General features: G+C 33.9%; 1 protein-coding gene and 1 pseudogene across 1 annotated transcript in view; both read left to right on the top strand.

Annotated features, from left to right (window-relative positions):
• The first annotated feature begins 85 nt into the window (after positions 1-85).
• Positions 86-12,536, top strand: part of NCAPG (non-SMC condensin I complex subunit G) — a 27,434-nt gene continuing 14,983 nt past the window's right edge. The window contains exons 1-10 of the mRNA XM_019744437.3: positions 86-344; positions 1,297-1,500; positions 1,992-2,220; positions 3,971-4,116; positions 4,389-4,473; positions 5,457-5,649; positions 6,109-6,258; positions 10,401-10,541; positions 11,133-11,256; positions 12,430-12,513. Coding sequence (XP_019599996.3) covers positions 234-344; positions 1,297-1,500; positions 1,992-2,220; positions 3,971-4,116; positions 4,389-4,473; positions 5,457-5,649; positions 6,109-6,258; positions 10,401-10,541; positions 11,133-11,256; positions 12,430-12,513 — 1,467 coding nt within the window. The 5' untranslated portion in view covers positions 86-233. The remainder of the gene's footprint in view (positions 345-1,296; positions 1,501-1,991; positions 2,221-3,970; positions 4,117-4,388; positions 4,474-5,456; positions 5,650-6,108; positions 6,259-10,400; positions 10,542-11,132; positions 11,257-12,429; positions 12,514-12,536) is intronic.
• On the top strand, positions 9,822-9,922 carry LOC148759328 (U6 spliceosomal RNA; annotated as a pseudogene).

Raw genomic sequence — 12,536 nt, 5'->3', positions numbered from 1 at the left:
TCGAAGTGGGTGGATCCATCTCTTCCCGCTCTCGCCTCCAAACGCTCTCGCGGCAGTATCGCGGTATTTCCTGCTCCCGCGGGAGTTATTTAAACACTCTGGCGGTAACCACGCCCTGGATGCTTGGTGTCCAGCAGACTGGAGATCGCGGAGACTGAGGATTCGGTCTGTGATCTGTCCCGCCAGCTGCGGCGGAGCTCTAACAGGGCTCGACTCCGCGGAGTCCCGGCGCCATGGGGGCGGAGAAGAAGCTGCTGCCTATTAAGGAGGCCTTTCAGCTGGCCCAAAAGCCACACCAGAACCAGGCGAAGCTAGTAGTGGCGTTGAGCCGCACCTACCTCGCGGTAGGTACACCCGATCCCGGCCCCGGGCCGCCGCTACCCCTCGCTCTCCCCCAGGGGCCTCCCTTGACACTCCGAACTCGGCGCACCGCGATTCCAACCTCCTTAAAACCTTGCGGGTCTGGTTCGGAGAAGACTGGCTACTAGCCTTTGGTCTCGCGGGCACCGGGTCTTCTTAGCGGCCTCAGGCGCGGACCGTTAATTCTTTGTCCGCGGGATCTTGGAGAGAGACGTTTACGAGCACCGAGGCTACCGGGCACCAAGTGTTGGGCCTCAGGGTGGATTCAGTGTCGTGGTTCAGCGGTGGTCTCTCGGGTCACCGCCCACATTAGAAACGCTGACCGTCAGTCACTTACTCTAACCTCGCCCCACGGTTACATCGAATCAAATCACCAAATAGCTAATTATTAGGATCTGGTTCTTCCTATTCATGTAAATACTGTCTGTTTTGTTTGAGTGGAACCGTGAGCAGAATAGGACAATGAATTTCGGGAAAATAAATTATCTTGAGGCCCAAGGGAAATTGTAAGTGAATATAATAGGACTTGCGGATATTAGATAGGATGTGAAAGTTATATCAAAAGGAAGTTTCTGTGCCATAGGCAGGCTAAATATGGTAAAATATTAAAGCCACTGTTGATTTGGGGTTGTTCGTGAAGAAACATATTTTTACTAAACTGTTATCAAGGCATATTGAGAATTCAAGGTTATTGGGTGGGGAAATGAAATCCATTCACTGTCAAAATTCACGATTGTTTTCTCCCGGGACAAGTAAATTTCTCTGGAGAGAAATTCGTGCAAATTTATTTTCCGTTTGATGGTTTGGATAATTGAGAGTTTACTAAACAGTGGTTCTAGTTTGATTTATGGCTAAGGCTTCTAGCAGTCTTAGGGTAATGTTGGGAAAAAATGATTTCATTAGTGCAGTTTGTGAAGGGTTTCTTTTGTTTTTCAGATGGATGATAAAGCACTATTTCATGAGGAGTTCGTTCATTACCTTAAATATGCTATGGTGGTCTATAAACGTGAACCAGTTGTGGAGAGGGTAATAGAATTTGCGGCAAAGTTTGTTACTTCATTTCACCAATCAGATATGGAAGATGATGAGGAAGAGGAAGATCATGGCATTTTAAATTATTTGTTTACTTTTCTGTTAAAGGTATGAAAACTAGAACTTTGGGGAAGTATTGTAGAAAATTTTACTATATTAAAGGGCCATGGGAGTTTGTGTATTTTAGAGAATGAAATACCTGGTAGTTGAGAAAACGTTGGTGAATGAGTCTGCTTTTTATGGTAAATATTAGAACAGTCATTAAGATTAAAACGTGGACTTTTAAAATAGCTCTAGCATTAAATTTTTAATGACCTCTCTAAACCAGTTCTCCCATACATTTGTTTTAAATGAGTTCTCTATTTAGAAGAGTTCCTCCAAAGAGGAATATACTGTTATAATTCAGCGAATACTTCAGACTGCATATTTGGAGACTTGATACAATGTATTTAGTATGCATGTGGATCAAGGTAGCATTATAGTTTCTCTGGAAGTAATGAATTACTGTTACAATTTCTTGGATTTTAAACAGAATTCAAATGATATGTGATTACTTAGTAATGGTATGTGACTAAATTTTGAGTTTTTTTCTATTTCAGTCTCATGAAGCAAACAGCAATGCAGTTAGGTTTAGAGTGTGCCAGCTCATAAACAAGCTCTTGGGAAGCATGCCAGAAAATGCCCAGATTGATGATGATTTGTTTGATAAAATTAACGAAGCCATGCTTATTAGATTGAAAGATAAAATTCCAAATGTGAGGATACAGGCAGTTCTGGCTCTTTCACGACTTCAGGATCCCAAAGATGATGAATGCCCAGTGGCTAATGGTATGTGTAGCTCCCTAAATCCTTTTTCAATTTTGTTGACATTGTTAAATTCTCAGTAGATAATTTTTTTATTATGAATTATATATGTGGAAGAATACATATATACACATATATCTGATTAAAAAGAAAAAACAAGGAGCCACCAGCCATCTTAAAAAAATAGAGCATCTTCAGTACCTTTGGAGCCTATCTTATGCCCCAATCTAATTATATCACTTTTGCTCAGAGATAACAGTTATCCTGAATTTTGAGTTAATTATTCTCTCGTCTTTTTTGTTTAAACAGTTAACTACATGTATCTCTAAATAATGTTAAGTTTTGCCTATCATTTTGTATGCTATATGTGTCATACTATATTTTTCTGTGCTTTCAGCATTATTTCTAATTGTAACATTCATCCATGTTGATCTATTTATTTACTGTTTTATAGCATTCTGTTGTATGAACGTAGCACAGTTTATTATTTCTAGTCTATTGATGGACCTTCTAGTTGTTTCCAGTTATTTGCTCTTTAAAAACAGTGTTGTTGCTATGAACTTACATATGGTTTCTGGTGCACAAGTTGAAGAGTTTTCCTCGAGTGTATAACCAAGGGGTGCACTAGTTGGGTTATATGCACATTCAGCTTTATTTGGTAAGATACAAGTGTTCTGCAAAATATTTCCAATAAAAGTGCACAAAACTCTTCATTGATTCATATTGTCTCCAGTGCTTGGTATTGTCAAATTTTAAAATGTTTGTGAATCTGGTTGTATGATGTATGTCATTGTTAACGCATCTTTTTGGGTATTTAGCAGCCAGTTATATTTCTTCTGTATAAGCCCGTTAATGTGTGCTGCCTACTTTTCTGTTGGTTTGAATTAATGATTTATTGTAACTCTTTATTCTGAAAAGAAATCCTTGGGTTATATGAATTGTAGATCTCTTCCTACTTTAGATGTTTTATTGTTTCAACTCTCTTTGGGATGTCTTTTGTAGGACAGAATTCCTAAAGTTAGAATTATCCATCTCTTTATGATTTGCATTTTTTATCTTTTATTTAAGAAATCTTTCTCTACCTCTGGGCTCATAAAGATAGTCATATTCCACTTTTCCATATATGCCTAGGTATATGTTGAGTACTCCTGCTCATTTTCCTTTTTGTCTCTTTTCCTAGCTTTATAATCAGTTTTGATAACTGGTGGTACTTGATATTTTTTGGTGTTAAATGATACACATAATATTGTGTAAAACGTGTTTAATAGTCATCGTCACTTGATTATAAAGCTGAGGAAATTTTTGAGAAGTAGAGGTGAATAAACATTTAATACAGGAATGGATTTTGTTTCAATGAGTAAAACCAGAAGTTATTTCTTTTTAGAACTCATTGAAACTCAAAATAGTAACAAGCCCCCTATAAAGCCATATCGGTCTAAAATAAACTTCCTATTATATTAGACTTTCTTCTAAATCTTAAAGAGTAGCAGCACATAATCTTAATGATGGATTTTCCATGATCTTTGAGACTGTTTGTTTTTAATTTTAGCCTTCGTGCCCAATAGACCACTGACTTATTTGCCATTCTGTCTTTTTTAAGGGAAGTTGGTGGGAAAAATAAAATCTTCAGCTAAAATTAAATGTATAAGATAAAAAAATGGTATCTTTATCATTTTAAAGATGCTATTGAATATAAAAATGTGGGATATCTTATGACTATAGTTAAAGAAATAATATTTCTTTAGGATACTAAAATATATTGCTCTATTTTTAGCATATGCGACTCTGATTGAAAATGATTCAAATCCAGAAGTTAGGCGCGCAGTATTATCATGTATTGCTCCATCAGCGAAGACTTTGCCGAAAATTGTAGGACGCACCAAAGATGTGAAAGAGGCTGTCAGAAAGCTGGCTTACCAGGTAAATATCTTGTGTAGGCATATTCTTAAAATATAAGAAGCCATATTCATAAAATACTTTTGAAAAATATTTGGTAAAGGTTTATTCAATTGAGATTTTTATGTATGGAGAACATAGGTAATTTAGGTGGAATCTCACTGCATTAAATGGTTACCAGATATTAAATTTTTTTTGGAGATTCTGGGTAATTTTCTTAGATGAAGGAGATATTACTAGTTTTGAAATATGTAAACTGTTGAGTTTAATAACCATCTTTTTATTATCACTTTAAGGTTTTAGCTGAAAAGGTTCATATGAGAGCCATGTCCATTGCTCAGAGAGTAATGCTCCTTCAACAAGGTCTTAATGACAGATCAGGTAAGATAGACATCTTTATATACAAAATTTTAGTAGATTTTGAGTTCACACTTAAAAGATTTATGAAACGAGTCTTAAATTAGGTCAGGTAAACCTGTTATTTTCACAGCCTGTTGAAAATTTATCTTGGTATATTGTATAATATAGAAAACATTTCCTAGGGTTAAAGATCTTGGTACTTAGAAAGAGCAGAGTTTAAATTTTCCTGTGTTTTACAGATGTAAAAACTAGTTTAAGGCTACAGTGCTAATTTACATCAGAAGTAGGGCAGGATCTCTTTTTCAGCTCTCCTTTATAAAAATGCTTTTATCCCCTTTGTGTATATCTTGATTACCCAGTAATTAGGAATGGTCATACTGGTATAATTTTCTTAGTTTTTTGTTTTTTTTTCTTTTTCTCCCTGTTAAAACTAGAGAATCTGCTTACAGGAATGATGAGGAATGATATCTTTTAAATTTACAATCCCTGTGAGAAAGAAGGCTGGGATGGTTTAATTTTGCTGTAGCAAGAAAAACCTGAGTTTGAAAACAATTGTCAGAGGATAAATGACTAGAATGACTTTAAAAACTAAGAATAAAGTTTGTTTAATGATACATGCTTTATGATTCACTACTGCAAATAGCAGTCATGTGTAATAGATGAAATCAATCAACAAGAGAAATAGGTGTTATATAGTCTAGACTAAGAGCTGAAGCCCAGTGAACCCAGGGAGAAGAAATGCAAAGATATTTTTGTAGGTTGTGGTAGTGCTGCTTATTTGGTTCTGACCTTTTCCATTTTTATTTGGAAATGAGCATCGTAGAGATTTTGCAATATTGTACTTCTTTTTTTGTTAGTGTGCTTTGTTCTGCCTCTTAGTGTCTTTCCATTTTTATTGTATCAAACTTTATGTTAACACTGATCTGTTAATTAAAACAGACAAAATGCAGGGAATGGAAGCTAGAGGGAGTCTCTGTTCCCTTATGTTTCAAATGCCTTAACAGATGCTGTGAAACAAGCTACGAAGAAGCATCTTCTCCAAGGCTGGTTACGTTTCACGGAAGGAAATATATTAGAGTTGCTTCATCGGTTGGATGTGGAAAATTCTTCTGAAGTGGCAGTCTCTGTTCTCAGTGCCTTGTTTTCAGTGACACCTCTTAGTGAACTGGCAGAAGTCTGTAAACATAGCGATGGCAGGTATATGAAGTATTCATTGTTTGAAATGTGATACTGATGAACTTCTGTAATTAAAATCAGTTCCTTCCTTCCACTGCTTCAGATTGTATCCATGCGTTTTATCTAACCCTCTTTTGTTTTTGTTTTCTTTGGTTTTCATCTGGTGGATGTCTTTCCCCCCTTGTGTAAGAAGTTACTATTTTATCAGAGACTACATTAGCTGCCTTTTTGCCCCCTTCATTTCACTACTTTGATTTTTGCTGTACCTACCCTATAGTATGTTTGCTCATTTGATTTTTTCTTTCCTTTTGCTTTAAATATTTTCATTCTTTTTCGTGTGGCTAACTTAATGACTTTGCTATTAAAAGGATAGTGGTTACAAATCCAGTTTGCTTTTTATTCCCATTTTTCTATTCAGTTCAGATTTTTAAGTGGATAGTAAGATCATGTTTTCTCTTCTTCTCTCCCTTTTAAATGAAGGAAATTGATTCCACTGGAAACATTAACTCCTGAAATTGCTTTGTATTGGCGTGTCCTTTGTGAATATTTGAAATCAAAAGGAGATGAAGGTGAAGAATTTTTAGAACAGATTTTGCCAGAGCCTGTAGTATATGCAGAGTATTTACTGAGGTAAAATTTTTCCTTTTGGTTGGTTTGGAATGTACTTGTGTTGTTATCTATGTTAACCTCTCAGCTTCCTCCCTCGGAGACATGCTTGATTGGGAATAAGTTAAAAACTGTTTTTTTTGGACAGGCAGAAATAAATAGCTATGCACATGGAGTCTTTCTGAATAATATCCTGCACTGGTCCGTACACTGAGAGAACAAAGTCAGTATGTTTAGGGAAAAGTTAAGATGTGATTATGCACATTTCTCCATAAGGTTGATAATGATGAGTGTTACTCTGGAATTGGTTAGGAAACTTTTTCTAAGTGCCGCATAGTAAATATTTCAGAGTTCATGGCTGTACTGTCTCTGTCACAGTGATTCAGCTCTGCTGTCGTGCAAAAGCAGCCAAAGACAATGTAATGAATGAGGGTGACCGTTTTTCGATAAAAGTTTTATCAATTTTTATGACTGTTAAAATTTGAATTTCATATACTTGTCACATGTATATATCTAGACATGTATATATTTTGGCATATATATATTTTAAACTATTTAAAAATGTAAAATTCTGAGCTTGCAAGCTATTCAAAAATAAACAGTAGGCTAGATCTGGTGCATGGGCCATGGTGTTCTAACTGACAGAGTGGCCCTTTGTGGCCAGTTTTAGTATTAAAACTTATTTGGCTTTTGTTTTTAAAAATTTTGTTTTCAAAATGTACTTTTTTCTTAAATTGTTTGAATGATTCTAATTTCTGCTTATTTCACTTTAAAATTACAAATAAGACAAATGCATTCTTGTCAAAATTTTAATACAGTTGTATATAGAGTAAAAATATAGAATTTCCTCTTTTATCTTCTAATTACTCAATCTCATTGATTTTCTTAGAGTTTGGGATATACACTTTCAAACCTCCTCTGCATTTACATTCATGTATAGTAAATGCAGAAATGCTTTTTAAAAATATAGCACACTATACATAATTTTTTTTAAACTACTGATGTCTGAGATTATTATATATTAGTGCATATAAATCTACCACAGTCTTAACAGCATATCATTCAAGAGTGTGGTGGTATCATTTAAGTTACTCCTCTGTTGATGGACATTTAGGGTATTTCCAGTTTTCTCTGATGATAAAGGGATGTTGAACTTTCTTGTACATTTTTTATGTACATTTGGAATTTTGTGGGGTTGATTCCCAGAAGTGGAATTGCTGAGCCAAAGGTTATACAGTGGTACCTCGGTTTTCAAACATAATCCATTCTAGAATACCGTTCGAGTTCTGAAACGTTCAAAAACCGAGGTGTGGTTTCCCCATAGAAAGTAATACAAAATGGATTAATCCGTTCCAGACCTTTAAAATCAACCCCTAAAACTGCAAATTTAGCATGAATTTTACTATCTAATGATATCATAGTTCCATAAAATTTACGGCGTTCGTAACCCAAAATGTTTGTCAACGGAGACGTTCGAAAACCAAGGTACCACTGTATATTTTGATAGCTATTGATATGTAGATTTTTAATTTTATGTTTTTGATGTATTTTGAAAAAGCTTCTTCCACCTGAAATTAATATAAAATAGTATTGAATGTCAACTATAATTTAAAAAATATATATAGTCATGTAATATAAAGTACAGCATAGGAAGTGTAGTTAATGGTATTGTAGACTGGTTGGGGTTATCACTTTATGAGGTATGTAAATGTCTAATCATGTTTTGTATACCTGAAACTAATAAAAAATAAAAATTTATAAAAATAAATAATAAAAAGCTTCTTCCATATAATATGAATTATGGCCTTGAATTCTCTTTGTGTGAAATACACTATTCTGCTTTTGCTTATAATGGTCTCACATAAAAGTTAGGGAGCAAAGCTATGAATGCATTTGAATTTTGTATGCAACATATTAAATATAGAATAAATATCTTTAATGTGAGCCAATACTTACAGCTTGAGCTCATAGTAACATCATGAAAAACTTGTGAATCTGCGAAGTGTTTTTAGTATATGTGCTGCCGAAGCGAGCACTGTGAAGTGTTTTAATGGTAATTATTTCAGGCTTTAACATTTAATTAGAGTATTTAATTATAATGCTGTTTTGGCGATACTGAAATGTTTCCAGAAAGAATGAGTTGATGCAATGCTTAGTAATATGTATTACTATAAAAGTAGTAAATGCTTATTAGAAGATAGAGAAAACAAAAAATATGAGGAAATGTTGAATATTTTTTATTTAAGTAACAGAGGGGAACCTTTCCTCAAGGACTGCTTCACAAATTGACTAATTCTTAGTTAATACTGACATGTAAAGAGCGTGGTTCCTCATTCTTGTATTTCCTTTGTCACTTAATCTGTGAGCTTTGAAAATAACTTGAATCAACTTGTTTTTTTCCACTTATAGAAAGGAAAACTTTAAAAATTGTATTTTAATTATTGAAAGAATACTTAAGAAATAGGATGATTTTTCTTTTTGGAGCAACGTTTCTAAATAGGCTGAGTTTACTCAGGTACAGAAACAAAAGTAAATGGAAAAATTGTTTCTTGATCATCTGAGAAATATATTTTCAGGCATTTTGTAGCAGGAAGAGTTAGTGACTCAGAATTCTGATATGAAAGTTTTCTGTTATCAGGTATTCACATAAAGAGGAATCAGGGATATTGAAAGGCTTATTAAATTTGAGTAAGAAAAAGGGACACAAATACAATTTTTAGAAAGCTACTTTACATACAAATTCTTGGAGTGAGCTTTTAAAAAAGGTTTTCTTGAGTGGTCTCTTCATTATAATGAATAGCTTTAAAAATGGTTAAACGGATGATTTTATGATAATTAAAATTGGTCTGTTTTAAGTTATATTTATGGAGTTCAGGATTTGTTATCTATTAATGAAACAACTACTCTTTGAATTTATTTTAAAAATACCCTCAGTCTTGATGCTATGCATTGTGTGAAAGCTGGGGTGATGTAGCAAGGGATTCAGCGATGAGTGAAGCTTTTTAGACCATCATAGACCAGTAACTACTGATCTACGTATCAGTTTTGTAGCTTTCCTTTAGTTCCTGCTAGCGCTGAAAGGGTGGCTCGTGAAGGTCCCAATCTTATGAACAGAGATTTATAAACTCTTGGTTGTTTTATGTCAGTTTATTCATCTTACATAATTCTGCAGTTTCTGTAACTTGATTGTTGTTGACATTTTACAAAAGACATTTTTCATCCAGATTGTTCCTTTGGCAACCTAAGGAGGTTGTTCATATTGCAACCGAAAGGCACCTACCGTATTTCCCTGAAAATAAGACCTAACCGGAAAATAAGCCCTAGCATGGTTTTTCAGGATGATATCCCCTAAACATAAGCCCGAATGCGTCTTTTGGAGCAAAAATTAATATAAGACCCAGTCTTATTTTGGGAGAAACATGGTAGCTGTTTAACCTTTACCTCTTAATTTTGCTTTTTAGTAGCTTTTTTCCCCACCAGCCTCAAAAAAGGGAGACCTTCTGTAGGCTATGAGTATTTTCTGAGTGAGGGTTGTAAAAGGCTTTAATTTGGGTAGTGATAGTAGGACTAAAAGAGGGTAATTGATGGTGCTTGTTTAGTGGCACCTACACTAAATTAAGAACAATATGGAGATTAGTAGGACATCTAAGCAAGGATAATACAAATTCATGACATGATCTATGTTTTTCTGATTTTTTAAAAGGTCGTATTCATGGATCATTTGTGTAATTACTATTATTATTACTGCTATTTTAAACAAAAGAATAATGGTTAATTAGGGATGATGACGGAGACTAGCTCTTTATGAATAATTGGATTTTGGAGAAGGGATTCAGAACTTTATAATTGATAATCCTAGTAACATTGAAATAGTTAGTTATTAATTTGAGAGACATAAATATGTACTTTTTGAAAATTTCCCAAAGAAAATTTGATTCTTTAATGAAAATACATTTTCCAAATTCTTTTGATTCAGCCAATGTTTGTTTGTGAAAGTTCATGATGATAGTATAGAATTGACTCTGTAAACCAAATTAGTATAACATCGTATAAGCATCCATGTATTTGGACTAATATGAACCTAAAAAGACCCTTTTTTGAGCTAATGGGGAGCTGTTTCATGTTTCTTAACAGATTCTACATTTTATTATTTCTGCTTGTTTTAGTTATATTCAGAGCATTCCAGTTGTTAATGATGAACAGAGAAATGATTTTTCCTGTATTGAAAATCTGATGACAAAAGAATTCATAGGTCAACAATTGATTTTAATTATTAAGTCTTTGGATGCCAATGAAGAAGGAGGAAGGTATATCTAAATGTTAACCCTTATTCAAATTTGCTCTTTTGAATTCCTTGAAGTATAGTCTTGTTACAATATGATTAAATATATTTAACCTACGTAGCTCTCTAACGGGTTACATAAAGTATTCTCTTTCCTCTTATATATGTAATATATGAGGAAATATACCCTTTCCCTCCCTCCTTCCCCCTCACCGTGTGTGTGTGTGTGTGTGTGTGTGTGTGTGTGTGTATGTGTATGTGTGTGTGTATAAAATATATGAGGTCTTAATTCAGTTTCTTCTGAATAAATCAATGAAATTGCAGGTGTTTGCTTAAAAATCTATTTACCTTTATTACAGAGAGGGCTAGTAATACTATCTAAAAATTTGATATTTTGTTATTTCATCATGTTGATTTATGAAAGATTGCAAGGTCATTTATAAAAATTATTTTTTTGGCAGAACATGAATTTTTGACCTAAAATCTATACATATTTTTTGTACTTTTAATGATAAATATAAAAAAGAACTGAGACAAATGTGATTAAGCCTGCAGAAATAGAGATAAAGTGTTTCTACTATCATATTTAAATTAAAATAGTTCTTTTTGAATGCAGGAAACGACTGCTGGCTATTTTGCAGGAGATTCTTACTCTACCCACAACCCCAATATCCCTAGTATCTTTTCTCGTTGAGAGACTGCTCGACATCATTATAGATGATAATAAGAGAATACAAATTGTAAGTGATTTTCTTCATTATTGATAAAGATAAGAGGTTTTGGTCAATGACTGAATATTGTCTTACTTTTCAGTATTTTTTGCTTTGTCTTTAATTGCCTTTTGTTTTAGTTTTGTCTATCAAGTTTTTAAACTTAAAATCAAATCTCTTTCTCACACATTTAAAAAGAAAATCTCCTTCTCTTAGTATCCCTATCATTGTGTTGTATGAATTTGCAATGGAGCAAGTTGGGGAAAAGGTATTGTGGCATTGGTCTCTAGAGAGTTTGAGAGCTGGCTCAAGTTATACATACCTGGGTTCACATCCCCTCCAGTACTTTCTGGCTTTGCAATTTTGGGCAAGTTATTTAATTCAGCCTTTTTACTTGTCTGCAAAATAAGAATAACAATAAAACCTAGCTTTCATTGTTCAATGAAATAATGTTCATAAAGTGCTTTGTAAATACAGAAATAAATGTTATTATAATATTACTATTGCCAAGTGTTTTTTTCTTTGGGGTAGGCAAAAAAGCCAGACCTGTGTCATTGCTTTTCATAAACTCAAACAGTCTCAGAGTTGTAAGTTAATTCAGAAGTTGTCTTTTCCAACCCCTCCTTATATATATATATACTTACACATGAATCCTTTCTACAACATTTCCAGTTAGTGGTTCTCCAGTGTCTGCTAAGTAATCTCATTTGGGATGGAGCCGTTTCCTCAATCGACCAGCTTTAGTGTTCCAGTGGCTCTGAAAGGAAAGTCTTCAGTTATGTTGTCATCATTCTTGCATTGGAACAATGAAAGAGTATTCTATATTTTATATTTAGCTCCCGTGGATCTAAACAAGGAAAGGAGTTGAGGATTTTGGGCAGAGAATTTTAGTTTTATAAAAGGCACCTAAGGTTAGACACTATTCATTTTTTCTGTTTTTCAAGCAATGTATGAGAACTTATCTTCAATATCTAGGTGCCTATTATCTTTCCATAATCTTAGAGTTTTTAGTCAGATGTATTGTTTGGTCATTTTCTTTCTAAAATTGTCTAGCAAATAGAATGTGTACCATTTTTACTTGTATGTTTTGCTCTGTTTTTCAAGAGATTCTGGATACTACTTGGAATTTTATGTAGCAGTTTGATATCACTTTTCTGAAATAAAACCTAGATTAAAGTATGTACTCTGAATTATATTTATCAGATTACAGAAATTATCTCAGAGATTCGGGCGCCCATTGTTACTGTTGGTGTTAATCCAGCTGATGTAAGAAAGAAAGAACTCAAGGTAAATCTCTTGTAAATTAAAGA

Source organism: Rhinolophus sinicus, chromosome 1 (assembly GCF_057876585.1).
Source record: "Rhinolophus sinicus isolate RSI-liver-muscle chromosome 1, RSI-T2T, whole genome shotgun sequence".
Lineage (NCBI taxonomy): Eukaryota > Metazoa > Chordata > Mammalia > Chiroptera > Rhinolophidae > Rhinolophus > Rhinolophus sinicus.
This window is presented reverse-complemented; position numbering and strand designations above follow the sequence as displayed.